Source organism: Bos indicus, chromosome 22 (assembly GCF_029378745.1).
Source record: "Bos indicus isolate NIAB-ARS_2022 breed Sahiwal x Tharparkar chromosome 22, NIAB-ARS_B.indTharparkar_mat_pri_1.0, whole genome shotgun sequence".
In the NCBI taxonomy this organism is placed as follows: Eukaryota; Metazoa; Chordata; class Mammalia; order Artiodactyla; family Bovidae; genus Bos; species Bos indicus.
In genome coordinates this window covers 17,408,620-17,428,231 of record NC_091781.1, presented here as the reverse complement: position 1 = coordinate 17,428,231, position 19,612 = coordinate 17,408,620, and the positions used below count along the sequence as shown (strand labels likewise).

The following is a 19,612-nucleotide window of genomic DNA, read 5'->3' as shown; positions in this document are numbered from 1 at the left end:
TCTGGAGTGCAATTTTTTGAGAAGGAAGTCTTGTAGGAGCAAGGACGGAGGATGAAGGAAGGGCTCTTGACACAGGCCTCTTCTCCCATGACCTTCTGGATGGCAAACTGCTCTCTCGGGGTCACCTCCCAACGTGCCCCTTTGCTGCTGCTCCCAGGTCCTTTTGGGGTCCTCCAGGCCTCCCTCCACTGAGGCATCTGAGAGCAGCCGCTGCTGTTTCCCACCCCTCGGGCACCCCCAACTGGGGCCCTCCTGTCCCCTTTCCCCTTTCCCAGAACTCAGTTCACAGGCAGAGACAGCCCTGGGACCCAGGCTGATCCTGCCCACACCCCCTCCCACACCTGAGGCCGACCCTCCCTGCCCAGTAAGTCCTGTCTGGGGATGGAGAGAGAGCTGGAGGAGAGGCAGCCTCCAACACTCCAAACGTGTCTCAGGCAGAGCCTGGGAGCCTTCAGGGCCTTTTCTCCTGACTGACATGAGTCTTATTTTCTGCAGTGAGTGTCTTTGTTAGATGGTGGTGGGCTTCCAGTAACTGGTAGGGACCTTCCTCCTGCTCCCCTAAGTGACGTTCAGAGTGCATCTGCCCTTCCCTGAGGATATTTCCCACCTGCTACCCTTTCCAACTTCATCACTGTCTTAACTTGCCTTGAGCTGTTCTACCTGGGACGGCTCGATCCTGCACCCTTTGCAGCCAAGAAGCAAGAACAGAGAAACTCACTGAAGTGAAAACCTTCCTTTCCAGTTTAAGGTGTAAAGGGTTAACCTGGAATTCTAAAGGGACTACTTCATCTCTTTTCCCTTCTCCCAAACTGCCTCACAAGAAGCAAAACAAGGTGGAAGGGTTGTCTCTCACACAAATTGTATGTGTTTCCTTTGTTGGTCTATTCTCAACTTTTAGGGGAAAAAAATCACTTGTATAAAAATACACTGTTATACAAAGCAGGGTTTTCCTTTGTGTTGCTTCCAACCAGTCTGCTCCTGGGAGACGTGTGTGTGACGGGAGGTGAGGGGGTTTCTCTAACTGTCCCTCAGCCTGGTCAGGACTGCAGTTCCTCAAGCAGGGGAACAGGGCTGACTGCCCTCCCCAACCCCCACTCAGCCAGGGCTGAGGAGCAAGGGGAAGCACTCTTAGAAGCCACTGGTCAGAGACAAAAGTGCCTCTGAAGCTACAGGCAGGCCACCAGGAGGACCAGCCAGCTACATGGCCTGGCCACGGGCCCAGATGGAAAGTTCTGGTTGGTCAGATGTCAGTCTGTCAGTAGGTCGGGGCAGGGCTGTTGGCCGGGGTAGGAGGTGGAGAGAGGCTGCCATTACATTGGGCACGTTCGCGGACTCCATGGCTCCCCAGCAAGTACCTTAATGAACGTTTCCATACAGCCGTTAAATAGTTTATGGCTACACACTGAGAGAGGCCTAGGTCTCCTCATTTTCTGTGGTTTAGGGGGAAGACAGGGGGGCCTAGGGGAAAACGGAACAAAAGAAATCAAGAAAGCAACCAAGGTAAACATACAATGGGGGGAGACGCTATTGTAACCCACGACTGAAGGAGAACACAAAATGCAAATGGAAGGCCTGAACCCCCAGTGCATTGGTGCCCAATGCTCCATCTGAAGGCCTCTGGATGTTCAAGGGTGTCTTAAATGATCCACAGTGTCAGGCAGGACCAAGACTCATGTAACACAAATGCATTCTACATTATGGGGGGGGCACAGCACGTGTCCGGGAAACCACTGAAACTCCAATCAGAGGCTGCCATCCTGCAAAGCTAAACAGATGGAGGGGGAGTCAGGGATGAGATGTAACCTGTAGCTGAAGAAAGCAAGAGACTTTCAAAGATGATTGGAAGGGTTAATTTTCATTGTTTTGGCTTAAAGACATCACCGAGTCTCAGCTCCTGATGTACTGGGGCACTGATCTTCCTAATGCTGCTAAGCATTTCAAATGCACTTGACTACTCTTTATTCCATTGATCTAAGAGCCGGGCAGTTATTATTCTCATTTTAGAGATGAAGAAACTGATGCCAAGAGGGAGGCTGCAGCTTCTTCGGGGGCCCCCGGGAACTCCCGGGGACCCAGGGTGAGGACTATCTCCTGTCCTTAGTCAAGTACACTTTCAGTTAGTGTTTTCAAATCCACTGTCATGCTTAACATCAGCTTAACTCTGCACGTGTGGCCCCATTTTACAGAGGCCTAAACCGAGCTCTAGAGTGGGGAAGTGGCAGAGCTAGACCCCAAACTCAGCCTCTTTGGCTCTAAGCCCAAGATTTTTCCCATTGGGTCAGTCATGGAGCCTTAGGGCACTTTCCCATATCCAGCCCAAACTCATCCATTCCATTAACCCTTGCCAGCAGAGGACTGGGGGGGTCGGGTTGAAAGTGTCTTGCTTGACTTTAGGATCTCCATTCCCTGTGCTCGCTCCATCTCGGACACAGGGAGGGGCGATCACACCACAGTTCACCAGCAACAGTGAAACAGCCACAAACACTGAACCGGTTTCCAGAGTTGCTCACATGCATATGCCTGTGTTGGCTTATTTGCTCACCTTTCACCACCCAAGTTGGCCTGACTCAATGCTGCCAGCCTTCTAGGTCAAAGGACTTTCAAAGGTTAGGAGAAAGACCCCTAACCAAGAGACACAGTTCACTTTCAACTGGCTTAGCTCATAATTTGGGAGGTACCGAGGGGGGACCCAGCCTGACACAGATAATGTCCATGTGTGATGAACAGAGACATGGGCCCCCCACATCTTGACTGATTTCTGTGAATGGGCAAGAAATACGTGCTGTGGAGCCCATCAAGGAGATGAGACTCATGCTGCCTTGCTCACTGGCCTTGTTCGCCTGTCTGCTTCAGCAGCCCCACCATCAAGGGACCTCAGATCAGATTCCTCTTGGTGTCTGAATACTGAGCAAATACTGCTAGCTCCAGGACATGCATGGGCAAAGACACAGTGGAATCCAAATCTCATGCCACCCAAACATTGGAACCAAAAATAACAGCACAGATCAAAACTTCGAAAAGAAACAACAGGCAAGGTTATTTTGAGCCCATCTTGGATCTATGTCAATTTGGTTAGCTAAGTCCATGTCATTTCTTTTTCACAAGGTACTTATTTTTTTGAGGATAAGGGCATGTGAGAGTGAGTATTTCTTATGCTAGATCTGCTTTTGAATTTACATATGCCAAAGAGAGTGCCAGAAATGTGACAGGGGGCCATAGGTTTTACGTTTAATAACTGGAGGGTAGCAGCTGAGCCACCTTGTTTCCATGGTGATTTGGGTTTCTGTTTTTGAATGTTGTCTGATCATTTCATTATCTTACACTGCATGTTATCCTCACAACAACCCTGAGAAGTAGGCAAGAACTATTAAACCTACTTTAAACATAAGGCAAATGAGCCACTGAGAGATTAAGAAACTTGCCCAAGGTCACAGGAAAAGAATTCAGCTCTTCCTATTCCAGGTTCTGGTGTGAGTATGGACATGAGGAAATGGGTTTTACCACAGAACACCCAGCAATAGCATTAAATTATCTATTAAACTCTCATGGTCAACAGGAGTAGAGACTCAATGCAGGTGTTAGACACCAATACCAAAAAAAGTCTAAGATGCCTTTAAAATTTATTTCATAAAGTTAAGTCCTAAGGAATTTTTTTTCCTGTGAGTTATAAAATTTCTCCTGCCCAATCCAGAAAGCAAAGGACTGTTGGAATCACATCAGGATTTCTTCCTTTAGTGTGGTGCTCTGTGCACGGAGCAGAATCTCTGACAAGGAAACGTAGCTATCCCAACTTTGCATTACATCAAATTGATACCGACTTACTGAAGTGCTGGGTGGGGCACAAAGTGGGGAGCAGAGGGGCAGCTCAGCCAAGGGAAGTGGGGCAGCCTAAGCCTTCCATCTCTTCTGCTGCTCAGTTGCCGAGCAAAAAGGAAAGAAAGAGAGAGAGAGGCAGGGAAAACAGGAACAGAGAAAGCCACGGAGAGGAAGAAAGAGAAACCAGAGACCAATGTCCCCTTTCTGCCTTTCAACCAAGATGAAAATTAACACACATGAGCAACACAGAACTTGGCCTCAAAATTATTCTGTGATCAAAAGGATGGTGATTTTCCTAGACAACCTCACAGACGTGGGAGTCAAAATTCAAAATGGCGGCAATATTATAGTTGGATGGTGGTCAGGCTCTTGGAGGCTGTGCATGGGTGTGCATGGGGTTGCATTTGTGTGGATAAATCTCAAATGGTTCCACCACTAATTCAGACTTGGAGCAAGTTCTAGGTTAGGGAAGCCAGTCAATGGTTTGAAAAACCATAATCAAATCTTAGGTTTGCATTTGGATTTGCCATTTACCATATACCTTTCAAGTGCATTATTGTATCTGGTCAGCCTAATTTTTTGTTATTGTTTAGTCACTAAATAGTATCTGACTCTTTGAGACCCCATGGACTGCAGTACATCAGGCTTCCTTGTCTCTCACTGTCTCCCGGAGTTTGCTCAAAGATGCTAATTACAGGGTTATTATAAATTGGGGCTATTCTAAGATAACATTCTAAAGTGTGAGAAAAAAATACAACGTGTTTTGGCACATGTGCAAAACTGGTCTATCTCTACAAGGCCAGCGGCAGCTTGTTGAGAAGATCTGCTCAACCAATCATCCAAAATGACACTGACCTTTGACAAGAAACTATGGGAGACAGAGAGGGCCACAGTATAGAAATAGCTCACCCAGGGCATTTAAGATTAATTTCAAAAATACTTCCAAGTTAGCAATGCACTCTATGATAAGTTAAAAATGATTTTTAGAAGAGGAAGCTTTTAGTTTACTAAGAGAGTTGCCTTTGACCTTGGCCAAGGGCCAAAGTGTAGATATCTGGATTTACAGCTTAGTACAGTATAGTACAGTGTATCTAAGTGGGAGGTCTGTAATCCTAGCTTGGATTTCCCAGGCCCTAGGTCCATGAGGGTGTGGAAGAAAACATCTCAGGGGACTTTATTTTTTAAAAAAAGCAAAACCCCTCAACTTTTCTCTAAGGAACACCCTGGGACCTCGCCAAGGGTTTGATAACAGATCTCTCCTACAATCTGCTGGAACCACTATTCCCGCATGAGTTCTAGGAATTAGGAAGAAGTGAGGGATGGCTCAATTCATCCCCCATCTGTTGCACTATTTGCAGACTTTGGTGTAAAATGTAGCTTCTGTTGTTTGGGGACTATGACAACATTCTCTTGCAACAAATAAATTTAAAAAAAATTTTTTTAAAGGACAACACTCTCCTGCATAAATAAATATATTTTTTTAAAAGGCAACACTTGCCATAAATAAATTTAATTAATTCATTCATTTTTTAAAAAGGAATTTGTTTCTAAAAGATTCTTAGAAAGTAAGCCTGCACATCTGCTGGCCCACATGCTGGGAAGGCCTCCCCTGGCATCACGAATCATCCCAGTGTTCCCAGACTGCCGGATCCTAGAGGAACAGCTGCACAGACTAAGCTTCTGGAGAGTCCCTGGTCTCCTCGACCCTGGGCTCAGTAAACTGAAAATCCCAGAGCTTTCCAAGCCTCTTCCCAGCCAACTCCCTTCCAAATGAGGAGGGAGTTGAGGGTTCATCCTTCTTGTTGCCAAATAGGACAGCTTTCCAGGATTCCCAGCCACTGGGAAGAACTTGTGGGGAAAGGATGTCACTGGGTCACTGGGCCCAGAATGAGGCAAAAACCAGACCTCAGTGGTCACATGATGGAAAAGTGCAGGCCTTGAGGCCACCGGCTAAATTCATGTTGGGCGGTGGGACAGGCATTGTTGGAGACGGGAAAACGGATGGGCTCTAAGGTACCCAGGCAGCGATGGGGCTGCTTAGGGACCTAAATTCTCTGCAGGTAAAGGAAAGGTCCAGTCCTGAAGTCAGACCCTCAGCTATCCGCTGCTGAGTGAAAGTGTTCACTGGCTCTGGTCTGCTCAGGGAAAGCGCAGAGGGTAATGGTGAGCGAGCTGGAGACAAAGCGAAGCTGTCCACTGTTACTTCCCGAGCAAGGGGCTCCGCCACCAGTCCATCCCAGTGCGGTGAAGTCGAAAGCCAGTGCGGGCAGCAGCGGGAGCTGTGTGCGCTAGTGTGAATATGCGCATGCGTGTGCCCGGCGGTGCTGCTACGGGATTCCAGCCCAACCCAGAGCCTTGGCAAACCCGGACCCCGGGCTACTGCGTGCCGCCCCGCACCTCCCCACCAACCCTCCTCGGCAGTTTGCTCAGCAGCCATAGAACGGATGGGGAGACAGGTGGACAGCAACCTGAACGCCTCCGGCTTCTGGCTGCCCTCAACACTCTGCAATATATATTACGGTCCCCTCCTCCCACCTGATGGATAGCGCCGCCGAGGGACCACACCCACCGCCCAGAGCAGCTCTGAAAGGCTCCCTTCCTGTCACAGTCTAAAGCTGGAATGAGCAGAGCAGCCAAAGGCCTTTGCCTCCCCTCTCAGCACAGTCACACCCCCGTGGGGGCACTGGTAAGGCGCTGCTCCCTAAGACTGTGCTGCTCCTGCTCCAGCACTGTGCTCGCCCTCCCCTCCCTTCCTGCGCCTCCCGTCTCCCGCTCCCCACCTCAGGCGGCTGGTGCAGGAAACAGGATCCCCGGCTCTTACCTGGTTGTACCGCATTCCGCTCTCTCGCCTGGAAAGAAAAGTGTACATTAATGTTTAATTGTTGGTTTTGTTTTCGTTTTTGCTTGCTTGTTTATTTTACTTTTGACCGGTGCACATTCGTCTTTTTCTAAAAACATGAAACAACTCACACTTGAACTTAATTATTTATGAAATGGGAAATCTAATTATGCCTAAGGTGTGGTCTGCTGGGAAGAACTGAGTCTTATTAAATCCTCCGTGCCTCCTATTTGTAGGGCCATGTTCACATATATTTTATTTCTTATTGTTCATATAACTAGGCTTTTGAAGTTCATCCATAGCATGACTGAGTAATTCATTCTTTTTTGTGGTGCAATAGAGAACCTCTAAGTCAGCGCTGACCCCATGGAAATAAAATGCAAGCTGCAATTTCTAGTAGCCACATTACAAAACTTAAAGAGAAATGGGTGAGATTAATTTTAATGATATATTTTATTTAACTTATGTCAAAATGTTATTTAAATATGTGTCAATATAAAAAATTAATAAGATGTTATAGGTATATGCAGGCATGTGTGCTAAGTCGCTTCAGTTGTGTCCGACTCGTGCTGTCCTATGGACTTTAGCCCACCATACTCCTCTGTCCATGGGGATTCTCCAGGCAAGAAAACTGGAGTGTGTTGCCATGCCCTCCTCCAGGGGATCGTCCCAACCCAGGGGTCGAACCTGAGTCTCTTATGTCTCCTGCATTGGCAGACGGGGTACCACTACTGGCACCTGCGAAGCCCATTACAGGTTATATATTAAACATATGTGTGTAGTAGTAACTCTTTGAAATCTGATGCTCATTTTGCACATTTCAATTCAGGCTAGCCGCGATTCAAGTGTTCAATAGTCACTTATGATTCAAGGCCACCATATTGGACCACATGGCTCTAGATTCTAGAATTGCATTCAGTATTCACGTGAAGAGACTTTCTAGAAGAAAGAACTGAGTATTTATGCTTCTGTATGGAAAACAATGCTGAATGGAGCTGGGGAGGAAAATGAGGGGAGGAAGACAGTGAGAGAAGTCTGAAAATAAAACTTGGAGCAAATCAGCACACAATTCCTTAATTCCTGACTAAAGCCACAAGCAGTTACAAGAGTTACTGCAGCTGGTTGAACTGAAGCCAAAGCAGGAAAGGAGAAAAGTGAGGTAAAACAAGAAAATTTGCTCTACTTAATTTGACTGTGTCTGGAGTCTGAGGCAAATTCCTGCCAGACACCAATCTGAGTTACATTTTCACCTAAGACCTCCAGTGAGAGCTGATGGCAACCCACCTAGGATAGGGTCAGCCAGTGGCCTGGGTTGACTATACAACATGTCATTTCCCTTAGGGATGTAGTTAACTGTGCAGCTCTGACCCACAGAGGGGGCCTAGGAAGAGGCTCCGGCTCCACCTCTTCCCGGACTGGCCCACTCCTCTACCTACTCACTGTGGTCTGGGCACAGTGCTCTTCCCTTCGTTGTACCTCACCTCATCCCTTCCTGCCTTCCCATAAGCTGTTCCCTCTGCCCCATAACTCTTTCCCCAGTTTTTCATGTGGCAGACACATTCCCACCCCTCTGAAGTCTCAGCTTAAACGTCCCCCCACCTTGGAGACCTCTCTGATCACCTACATTAAAGCAAGTGCCCCATGCTCCTCAACCCCATACACAACTATTCTCTATCTCAGCCCAAATTTTCTACTTACGGACACTTACCACAGATATAATTCTTTACTTAATGGTTTGTTTCCTGTTTGAGGTCTCTCTTCCCCCAGGAGGGCAGGAACCTTGTCTGTCTTATATATACTGTACCCCCAGTTCTAGCCAAGCACAGAGTCTGTGCTTTTGATGGATGGATGGACAGATGAATGGACAAATAGGGGCCAGGAGGGAAGAAAGGGATAGGTAGGAATCAAAGGGTCTGGGTCTCAGAAGTAGAATGTCAGAACACACTCAAGACAGACTTTGCTCTGGCAACAAATGGAATCGATTCTCCTTCAGCTTTGACTCACATTCCAGCTCTCAAGAACCCCTTTACTAACATCTTTTGAAATACGGTGTTTCAACTTCTAACAGAAATAAAAAATGCTATGCCCTTTACCATCTGAGACATCTTGGGATTGTGAAAATATTCTTTATTGTTGGTGGCTTAGTCATTTTCTAGAAGGTCAGACTGTCTGGTCCTGGTGGACATTTTGCTCCGTAATGGACATTAAATCTTGGCCTGAAAAGGTTATGTCTCACTCCTTTTTATAGACAACGCACCATCTACCCTTGAGCAGCTAGAGTAAATTGAAAAACCACTGTATCTTAGGTGTAAACCCTGGAGCTTACTGATTACCCAGAGCAATATAAAAGGTCAGAAATCTAAGGCTCAGAGATGGCAAACTAAGAATTCTCTGGCCAATAAAATGACGTAGCAACAGCCAAAGGCACATAAGGGTGTGCACTCTTATTTCCAAGATGTGGCAGTGACATTTGTAACAAGGAAGGCCAGTTTGCAGGGCACCTAGAAGCATTTTGACTTGTATGCCTGGGGTCAATTATGTTCAAAAATTTGCCTCTAAGTGAGGGTGACCTGCAAGACCTAGAGTCTCCTCCAGCTTGTGGTTTCTCTGAGGCACGCTGTCAAAAGAGTACTCGAGAGAAACTGAGGCACTAGACATGACATTTCATTTTTTAAAAAATAAGCCTATATCTTTTTTAGCCAAAATATTTCACTTGGCCACATATTTCTCACCTGTTTTCAAACAACCAGATTATTCCTCCCAATACAAGACAGCTGATGATGCAGGTGTCACTCTGCTCTAGCCCCACTCTCACAAGAAGTTTCTACTGAACAGAAGAGTTAACATGTCCAGGTAGAGAGGACTCATCTGATGACTCTCAGAGGAGTAAATTAGAAGGTTCTGAGCTTTATCAAACTAAGTCAGTGCAAATTCTTCCCTGTCCCTCAATGCCCTAAGAATCCACATATATCCTTATCGTGCAGGGGAAATACAAAAAAGACTGAAGATTTGGTCTCAGCTTCAGTTTTTTCAGTAATTCAGTAATTTAGTTAATAATAATTTATCAGTATATATTAATTGTGACAAATATACCATACTCATGTTAAATGAAGATGTTAATAATAGGGGAAGTTGGATGTAGAATATATGGAAACTGTACTGTCTTTGCAACTTTACTATACATATAAAACTACTCTAAAATAAAAAGTTTATCAAAATAAGAAAAAACTTCCCCAGAACTGACCAGTCTAACAAGACCTGTGCCAGATATCAAAAACAGCACAGTGGACTTTACTCACTGCTGGCTTACGAGAAAACAGGACTATGGAAATTTTTCTGGATGGCTCTTTTTTAGCTGCCATTGTACTTCTGAAGTTGCATTTCTTGTTTTTTGTTGCTCTTCGGCTCAAAACTCAGGAGAAGGACTCATATATCATATCTCAGAGCAAGATGCAGCTGAAGTCTAAACATACTTAGAAGACCAAATGGGTCAGGAGTCATACCAACCAAAACTAATTATTATTATTATTTCATTAAGGCCACTCAGGCAGGGGCAGGAATAAAAGCTTGCATCTGATAGCACTCACAGGGAAGCTCGAGAGAAGCACTTTCTCATCTGGGATCTTATTTTTTAAAAGAACATCTTGTTTTCTAAATCCAGAGTGTCTGATTTCGAAAACACAAGTAGTCAGCAACTCACGTGGACCTGCCTTCTGTTAAATGGCTCATGAAAAACACCCCTCAGCGCCCAATCCCATGACCAGAAAAACTGATTCTGCAAGCTGTGAAAGCTGCTCCATCACACACTCATCCAAGCTGCTCTCTAGGACTTTCTGTCTCATCCCGTTCCCCCCATTCTCACTGTTTTGGTTCCCTCTGTGTTATTCACAGTCCCCCATGGCCCCATTCTCCTGGTCCAATACTGAAATGTCAGGATGGGCAGAATATAAGGGTTGCCAGGGGCGCGGGGGCAGGGAATGAAGAAAAAGCTCATTGCAATTCACTCTTTCCCCCTCTTCCCCTCAATCAATGAGTTCTGTCAAATATAAACACCCATGTCTAACCTCTACCCAAATCAAGAAACAGAACGTTTCTATCATCCCCAAAAGATTCCCAGCTGTCACCAGCTAGAGCACACAAATCTAGTCTATGGCGACAGAAATCAGGTCAGAGGTGGTTTCAAGTAGAGGATGGGGGGCTGGGGTGAAGGTGGGCTGCAAAGAGGCACAAGATAACTTTTGGGTTGTCGCTTTGGGGCTGGAGCTTTTGAGTGCTGGTTATATCTGGGTGTATGTGTTTGTCAAAACTGATGTCTACACATAAAATGGGTGCATCTTATGGGATTTCCATTATATGTCAATAAAGTTGATTGAAAAAAACTCCACTGCTATTAGTTTCAAAGTCCTGGCTATTCCTTCAAGCCCTAGTTATTCATCTTTCTAGAAGCCTTTCCTGCTTTCCTGGGCCCACAGTAAAACCTCCCTCCTGGGACTCACAGTCCTCAGAGCCTGCATTGTTCACCTGGCAATTTATTCAGTATTTCTGTGTGATAATGTTATCACTATTTAATTCTTTAATGAATTCATGAGTTGTCTCCCAGCTAGACTGCAAATGCCTTGGGGCTGGAAATGGTTTCATTTCTCACCAGTTCCTCTAAGGCATGGGGCTCACACATGCCAAGTACCTGCAGAGCCTGGCAGCCCCCTGGATAGCTGCTGAGTGAACAGAACTTGTGTGGCTCGGGCACAGCCACTAGAATGTGCACACACAGGGAGAAGAGAGCAAGCCAGTGAAGGGCGAGGATGCACCGTGGATGGCAAACCCCCAGCAGCAGTGCCCACCATCCCCACAACCCAGCACACACTCTTGTCCTGTCACATTCATTCCCCAGAACACTCCTGGGACATCTCTAAACTGCTTCAAGCTGTCATCTCAGGATCTAATGGCACTGACATCTTGGGAAGTCCCTTCGCCTCTCTGATACTGGCCCCGTATTTCCCAGACTCCATGTTAGTCGAGCACATCCTTCAGCCAACAGCCCTCTCCAAACAGAACACAGGGCTATTCTGAATGTGGCCTAACAGCTTCAGAAGCCCCAGGTCAGCTCCTCTGCTCAAAGTTAAGCCTCATACCAAGCTCCAGGGCCACCAGGACTTGCTCTAAACCACCTGTGCACTAAAATGTTGCGTCCATCAACCACTAAAGCCAACCGTGACAGACAGCCCCAAGGGAATCAGGATGGAAACACTATGTCCACCACTGAATCATCAGACACTGCAGCCACCAGCCCTGGCTCCCTGCAATGGTGCACCCTGAGGAAACCAGGATGAGAAAACACAGGATGCTGGCCCCAGAGAGCTGAGGTACATATCAAAGGAATGATTTCAGTGAGCCCAGACTCTTGCACCTTCTCATACATAGAAGAGCCCAAATTCCTTAACTTGAGATGTCAGGTTTTCTTCGATTAACACCAGTCCTTTGGTGTTCTGACTACCTCGTCTTTGTTGCAAAAATTCCTAAATGTCCTGGTTCCTCACTTTGCCTCTACGGAACAGTCTCTCAGAGTTATCTAAGATACTGCATCCTGGGCTTAAGGCCTCAGTTTTTTCCACCGAATAAAATATAATTTTCAATTCTTAGGGTGTGCCTTTTTTGTCAGTTGAAACATCCTTGATCTTGGATGGTTTCTAGTTCATGTTCTGGTGATCGCTCAGCATTCATTCAGTGACTATTAATTAAGTGCCTGCTATGAGCTAGGCACTGTCCTAGGCACTACAGATAAAGCAGGGAGCAAAACAAGCAAGGGAGTTCCTACTCTGGTTGAAGATATAATGCTATTGGGTGTGGAGGTGTGATCAATGACAAGCAGGTGAACGGATGAAAAAGAGGTTGAATTCACATGATGACAACCAAGATGAAGAAAATCAGAGAGAGTGTTGGGACAGAGGTGGTGATCCCCTGAGGCTGGGACAGCAGAGTCTCACTGAGGAAGTGATATCTGTGCTGACAGCTGAAGGATAAGGAGCCATCCACACAAAGATACAGGGTAGGGGCATTTCAGGCAGCAGGAATAGCAGATGCAAAGGCCCTGAGGCAGGAATAAGTTAGATGAGCTCTGAAATGCAGGAGGGAGCTCAGTGCAGCTGGAGTACAGTAGGGGAGTGGAGGAGAAGTAGATGAGGTTAGGGTAGCACGTGGGGGTCAAATGATTTCAGGTTTCATGTGCCACAGAAGCAGATGGGATTTTATTCCAACCATCGTTGGAAGCTTTTCGGGAGTTGTAAGTCTAGTCCCCAGGTCCCTCAAGGACCAAACTCTGCCTTACATACGTGAATTCTCCTTGGACCTAGAATCCTGGCCAGGCATTCCAATAGTATTCCTGGCAAACAGAATCTGCTAAAAAAGCATCCGTGCAGAGCCCTGTGCCCTGGATCCCACCCTTTACCTACTGGGGACCCATTATCACTTTTTCTGGGACTCTTCCCCACAAGTTAAACTCAGACTTGTGTTTGCCCCATAGTTTCGGCAGCCAAACTAGACCCCACTACAGCATTTGTACCAGACTGTTTCCCCAGCTGGCTTGTCCCAGTAGGTGGCCCCAGTCCCAGGCCTCATTCTACCAAGTGCCTTGGATCTCCATCTGTAACAGCTCAAGGGGCCACACGAGACCCAGTGGGGAGGACCCTCCAGTGCCCGCCTCTGCTGCTCAACTCACCTTCGCCCAGAGTCTGCTTGAGTAAGTCGTGCTTGGCTTGCAGCTTAGTGATGAGGTTACTGCCGTTCACATACTCTTTAAATTTCTGTAAGACACAGGCACAAGGACATTATAGATTGCAGGGCCAAGTCCTGGCATCTCTGCCTCTGTAACAGACCTTGGGGTGGGAAGCCACCCTCAAGGCCCCAGGCATGGGTGAAGCAGGGAGGGGTCTCCGCATCAGTTCCATCAGGTCCCCACCTCTGTCAAGCATGGCTGCCCAGTCCTATGAAACATTTCAGGTCAGTTTCAGAACACAAAGAGAGGTGGTGGAGGTAGGGGATGGGCAAAGTAAAAGGGGCTTTTGTCACGTGAGGATGGCAGGAGCTGGGGCAGAGGGCTTTTTTAGCGATCAAAGTTCCTCTGTGCTTCTGGGCCAAGGGCATGTAGCCGAGGCAAGAGCGTGTTATTGGATCTGTCAGAGACGAGCCTCAGAACACGTCTTCTTTCATCTGGCTGAGAACTGAAGGAGGAAGGGCACTGCAGGCCTCTGGAGACGTTCCAATTAAAATAACCCAAACTGCACTTGTTGCTGCTGCTGCTAAGTCACTTCAGTCGTGTCCGACTCTGTGTGACCCCATAGACGGTAGCCTGTCAGGCTCCCCCGTCCCTGGGATTCTCCAGGCAAGAACACTGGAGTGGTTTCCCATTTCCTTCTCCAATGCATGAAAGGGAAAAGTGAAAGTGAAGTCGCTCAGTCATGTCCGACTCTCAGCGACCCCATGGACTGCAGCCCACCAGGCTCCTCCATCCATGCGATTTTCCAGGCAAGAGTACTGGAGTGGGGTGCCATTGTGGGGGATACGATTTTCTTCTTTTTACAGATGAGAAAGGTGAGGCTCACACAAGAAGTGATTTGCCCAAAGTTCCTGGGATCCAGGCTGCCTCCGGTTCAGGGGCCTGGCCAAACACAGTGCACTCGGGTGCAGTCCAGGGAACAAGGCACCCAGAACAGAAACACATTTACCTGCCCCCAGTTCAGCACGGCCTCAGCCACACCTCCACACAGGTACCAGCTTCCCTTGGCCCCCCTCGCCCCGTGTCGCCCAATCACAGGCTGGGAGCCCTCTCTGTTGAGCCATGAGGCACCATAGGCGTGGTCCACACCAGTTCCCTTCTGGATCCCTGGTGCTTACAGCTGTGCCTGAGAAATTCAGCTGCCTGTAGCAGGTGCCGAGAAATTCAGCTGAACCCCTGACCTGGAGGCACTGACATAGCAGAGTAGGACCAAGACAATGAGCTAACAAAAGTGTAAGTAAAATATACAATAGGTCAATGGAGGGGAACGCTAGGGATGGAAACAAGGCAGGGATGGGACCTGGGAGTGGGAGCAGACCTCACGGCAAAGCTGCCACTTCAGCCCCGGCCTGAAGGAGGCGAGGAAGGGGCCACGTGGGTGCACAGGGGGAGAGGGTCTCAGCAGAGGGGAATGCAATTACCAAGGCCCTGAGGGGGAAGGCACAGGGATGGATGTGATCGCCCCAAATCTGCCAGCTAGTTTCTCACCAAAATGCCATTCTATGCCTCAGCCAGGAGGCTCAGATGGAGCACAGAGGAGCAGAGAGGTGAGGCTTGGCAGCTCAGGACATACAGAGCATCACTCTGCCCGCAGAATACAGGTGTGGGGTGAAAGCCCACATGCACCCAGAGAAGACTGAGCTCGGTGAACCCTCCCCCCTCCACCCCCCGGCAGGTTTCTGGAGGTTGGGCATTCTTTATTCTTGGCCTTGGTCTTTCTTAGCTCCTAGGGCCTCGTCTTGTGGTTGTTAAGTCATCCCCATTGTATTTGTGGATGGTTTTCAAACAGGTATATTTGGTCCTCACTGCAATCTCAGACGATAAATGACAGAAGCATCGCTGTTGTCATTCTACGAGAGGGAGAAACCGCTTAGAATGGTGGCCACTCGGTGTGTGACCTTGATCAAATTTCTGAACATTTCTGGACCTCATGCCCTCCTCGGGGTAAAATGAGGAGACTCGTGGTGCTTCTCCCAGTGTGGTTCAGGCACCAGCTGGGGAGAGTGCCCACAGGCAGATCCCTGCTCTGGACTCCTGTGAGTCTAACCCTGGGAGGACACCACAGAGGCCCAGTGTCCTCACGTTTCCAGGGCGCCACCTCAGGGAGGGTGGCAGTCTGGGAACTTGCGCTTTCAAGAAGTTTCTTACATAATTCAAAAACACACTTCCGTTTGATAGTTACTCACCAAGAGGCTCTCTCTGGATGCTTCCAGTAATATCGCCCTCTGATTTTATCCTGTGTTCAAGAATTCAGCATGAAAGCCAGAGCTGAGGTGTAAGTAGGTGATCTCTCATCCTGCCTCAGTGCCCCAAGCAGGTGGAGCTCTACTCCCAAACTTGTAACTCGTGCTTTGGTGGGTGGCTCACTGGTTAGTGTGAATTACAGCCTGGGGCTCTGGGTCCCTGACTTACTGCTTCTATGCTTCACCTAGGCTTCACGCGTGAAGAAAAAAATACCATCGATTCACACTGATGTTTGCTTTAAAAGGAGAGTTACATCCTTAAAAATACCTAAATAATGTCACAACATCAAATCATGAGGTGCACTAGCCAATCAGGTTGATAACTTGAATATTCAAATCAAAGTACAACATCCATGACCTCCGTAATGGATACTGTCTTTTCATTTCAAGCAGGCTGAACTCTCATCTTTGACTCTGCTGCCAAAGTGACTTAATGCCCATCCATTTTCCTCCCTTATCTTTGTAACCCATAAATTCTCTACAAACACAGTATGCCCCCAGTGGGAGTGGTGAACCCCCGAAATTGGCATGGACTCATTCACTAAGTCTCACTTTGCTTTCTTTCTTGAAAGCAACAAAATTGATCAAGGAAATGGAGTATGCATCAACCACTGGCTTTCAACAGATATTTGATGAGCAAGAAATAGAGTTGGATGTTAAAACTGGGTGGGTTTGTCACTGGTTAAATGAACACAATCTAAAACTGCTAATTAGTGGATCAATATCAGCCTAATGGCACGTTTTGAACAACTCTGTCTTTGGCCTTGGCCTTGGCATAGCAATTCACTTCTTGTTTGTTTGTTTGTTCTAACTAATAAACTTTAAGGTACAGAAGCCACACTTACTGAATCTCTAGACACAAGGTCTGAAGACACAGCATCTGTGATGAGCAACTGGATAAGGCTCATGATAGGTGGAGCCATGAGCTGAATCCATCAAGAGGAAATCAAACTGGTAATAAACATGCGATCCACCTAAGACATCACCTACACATCCCATAGGAGGACAGTTTAATGGTGGTATGCTGAGAACAGAGATTTAACTGATACTAGCTTTAAAGAAAAACAATAGAATGTAATCTTAGGATGCATGAAACGAGAAGCATAGCCCCTAATGTGGAGGGAGGGGAAAGTCTAGCCCTGTTCTGTGCTGGGAAGAGACTCACTGCTGGGAGTCTCTTTTTAGAAGAAGCACTGACAAACAGAACATGGTCAGGAAAGAGTCGATGCTGAAGCCACTCCAAACAAAACCTTAAGAGGCCAGATTGAAACAAGTAGATGTGTTTGGCCTAGAGAAATAAAAGCTCAGCTCCTTGCAACCTTGCCAGACTGTCAAGTAGAATTAGCCTCTCTCTGGGTTGCCCCAGAGAACAGAATTAAGATCAATGACCAGAAATCCTCGTGAGGAAGCTTTTTGAAGATAACAGAGATACGGGAAAACATTATAATGTCCATAGCCAGCCACAAGCCAAACAAAACAGTTGTTTGGGGAGGGAGGGAGCTTTTAATCTGGGGCTGTTCAAGCACAATCTGCATGACTCTGGGGCAGGAATAGGGTGGAATAGGATCCAGTGTCAGATGGAAGATCCTCTCCAACCCAACATTGCATATTCACTAAACACCCATTGAACCAAAGCCCCGATGCCTCTCATCCCTGTTCCTCCCTGGCCAAATGGAATATAAGTAATCTGGGATTTTACATGAAGGGCTGGCAACTCACCAGCTATTTGAAAAGATCACCCAGGGCCTTGTTTGCAGAGTCCAGGCCCAAATTTGACACAACTTGACATGACAACCATACACTTAACTTGGGGGTTGTTCCTTGGGATGTGCATCTGGCTCTGTCAGCCCTTTTCCTCACACCCTACTGAGCACAACCCTCTCTGTGTTGTTTCTAGAACAGGAAAGTTGCAATAACTGTCAATACAAGATCAAGGCTGAGGCTACCCACTGGTTAGCTCACTGTGCCCTTCACAAAGCCAAGGCAGACAACTTATTCTGAAGAGCATGTTGGAGGAACTGTAGGTCTAACTGACCCATGCGGTTCCTCTGGCTGCCACTATCTTGGGCTGCTCCCCAAAAGTCACAGCCAGCGGGGCTGCAGCAGGTTCTCAGTCAGGACGCCACTTACCGTAAAATAGAACATTTCTGTCTCCTGCTGGTTGGCTCTCCTCTTGGCGATGTTGATCTTGCTCATGTAGGTCTCGGAGGCGGCCGACTTCACAGACTCCGTGGACCGGCTGTGTTGGAAGGCGTCAGAGACGTCAAAGTCCTCCACGGTCAGCATGTCCTGCAAGGTCTGCATGGTGGCATCCAGAGTTTTTCTAACCTAGAGAAACACCACATGTCAACAGAAGTCCTGTAGTCTCAGAACGTCTTTGACACCACAAAGTCCTTTCCCAATCATTCCTTTATTTCTTCATGTAAAGCCCCCAGAGTTGGGCTGGACAAAGGTGCTCACTTCTGTTAATGGTGATGTGGAAAATAAGGCTGGCACTGGCTGGGGGGAGAAGCCAGGTTGCCTAAGCTCAGTCATGTCATGGGCCTACTTCTGCCAGTGAGAACCTTGGAGAACACTGTGACCAGCAAGGGACTCAGGTTTTGAGGTCTGTGTCTCTCTGTGGTTACACAGCCCCAGAGAAGCTCCTCCTGGGGGGCAAGGCCCTGAGGAGGGACAACCCTGGAAGCGCTCCCTGTTCTCTCCATCCCGAGCAGGGAGAAGACAGTCTGATACAGGGAGCTCCATTCTCAGCGGACAAACTCTCATACTGTCGGCCACTGAGTCCACACAAGCCTGACTGAGAAAAGAGAGCTCGAGGAAGACAGCCCGAAACATACGGTGTGCTTGGTCCTCCACGCCCCTGACTCCTCTCCCAGGACCAAGCGGGATCCCCAGAGGCTTCACACACAGGCCCCAGCCTCCCGACTCCCCAGTGAGCTGTGCCTAAAGGGCGGACCCGAACTTGAATGGACGGTGGTTTCAAAGACAGTCCTGGGAGAGCCTGCATCCACACTCCCTGCACAATGATTGCCACTCAGAGTCTCTCTTGGCACTCAGATTTCAGCTTAAAAGTTGCCTCCTGGCCACAACCGCATTCTTAACTTAGTGGCTGATACTTTATGTCCTCAATTTACTGTTTGCTTGCTTTTGTGTTTCAATTTCTCACCTGCCTTTTCTCATCAGAATATAAACTCCATGAGAGAAAGTACTCTACTCTGTCGTGTTCACTCACTTAACTCAACACTGGACACAACATTTAGAGGATAGTATGTGCTGAATAGGGCTTCCCAGGTGGCTCAGTGGGTAAAGACTCCACCTGCAAAGCAGGAGACGCAGGCAGGCATGAGTTCAATCCCCGGGTCGGGAAGATCTCCTGGAGGGGGAAATGGCACCCCACTCCAGTATTTTTGCCTGGAGAGTCCCATGGATAGGGGAGCCTGGTGGGCTGCAGTCCAGGGGGCTGCATGACTGAAGCGACAGCATGAGCACGAGCATGTGCTGAACAACGATTCGTTGAATGAATAACCGAGTGACTCAGTTCTTTCCAACACAGCCTCACAGAAGTCCAGGCTCAAAATTAAGCATTTCCACGGCCATGAACAGCCTACCCAGAGGAACATGTGCTCCACCCTCCTTTCTGTGGTCCTGACTTCCAACCTAAATTCCATTAACATTATTATACACATACAGCACATGCTGTTCCATGTAGACAATTTAAGATGCTGTGGGGGAAGACATAGGGCATAAAGAAAGGAAGAAAACACTCTGTCCATATCCTCTCTCTTCTCAGGTTTGAGAAACAAATTCATAGTTTGTCTGTAACCTCCCCACAGGGACTTCTTGATTTGTTCATCCCGAGCTACACTCTGGTTCACATCTGTCCTGGTTCCATCCTCTTTCAAGACACAAAGCAACCTGCCCTCTCTGTACAAGACAGCCCCC

At 47.7% G+C, this 19,612-nt stretch overlaps 1 protein-coding gene across 8 annotated transcripts in view; it reads right to left on the bottom strand.

Moving 5' to 3' along the window:
- SRGAP3 (SLIT-ROBO Rho GTPase activating protein 3) overlaps nucleotides 1–19,612 on the bottom strand; it is a 246,082-nt gene that overhangs the window by 41,367 nt on the left and 185,103 nt on the right. For 3 of the 8 annotated variants that reach the window (XM_070776281.1, XM_070776282.1, XM_070776286.1), the window contains exons 9-12: nucleotides 17,801–17,998; nucleotides 13,371–13,455; nucleotides 6,638–6,665; nucleotides 3,823–3,909 (exon numbers count right to left, since the gene is read on the bottom strand). In XM_070776281.1, the coding sequence (XP_070632382.1) occupies nucleotides 3,823–3,909; nucleotides 6,638–6,665; nucleotides 13,371–13,455; nucleotides 17,801–17,998 (398 nt within the window). Of the gene's footprint in view, nucleotides 1–1,355; nucleotides 1,459–3,822; nucleotides 3,910–6,637; nucleotides 6,666–13,370; nucleotides 13,456–17,800; nucleotides 17,999–19,612 lie in introns of all 8 variants that reach the window. The other 5 variants (XR_011562967.1, XM_070776283.1, XM_070776285.1 and 2 more) reach the window with 2 other exon arrangements.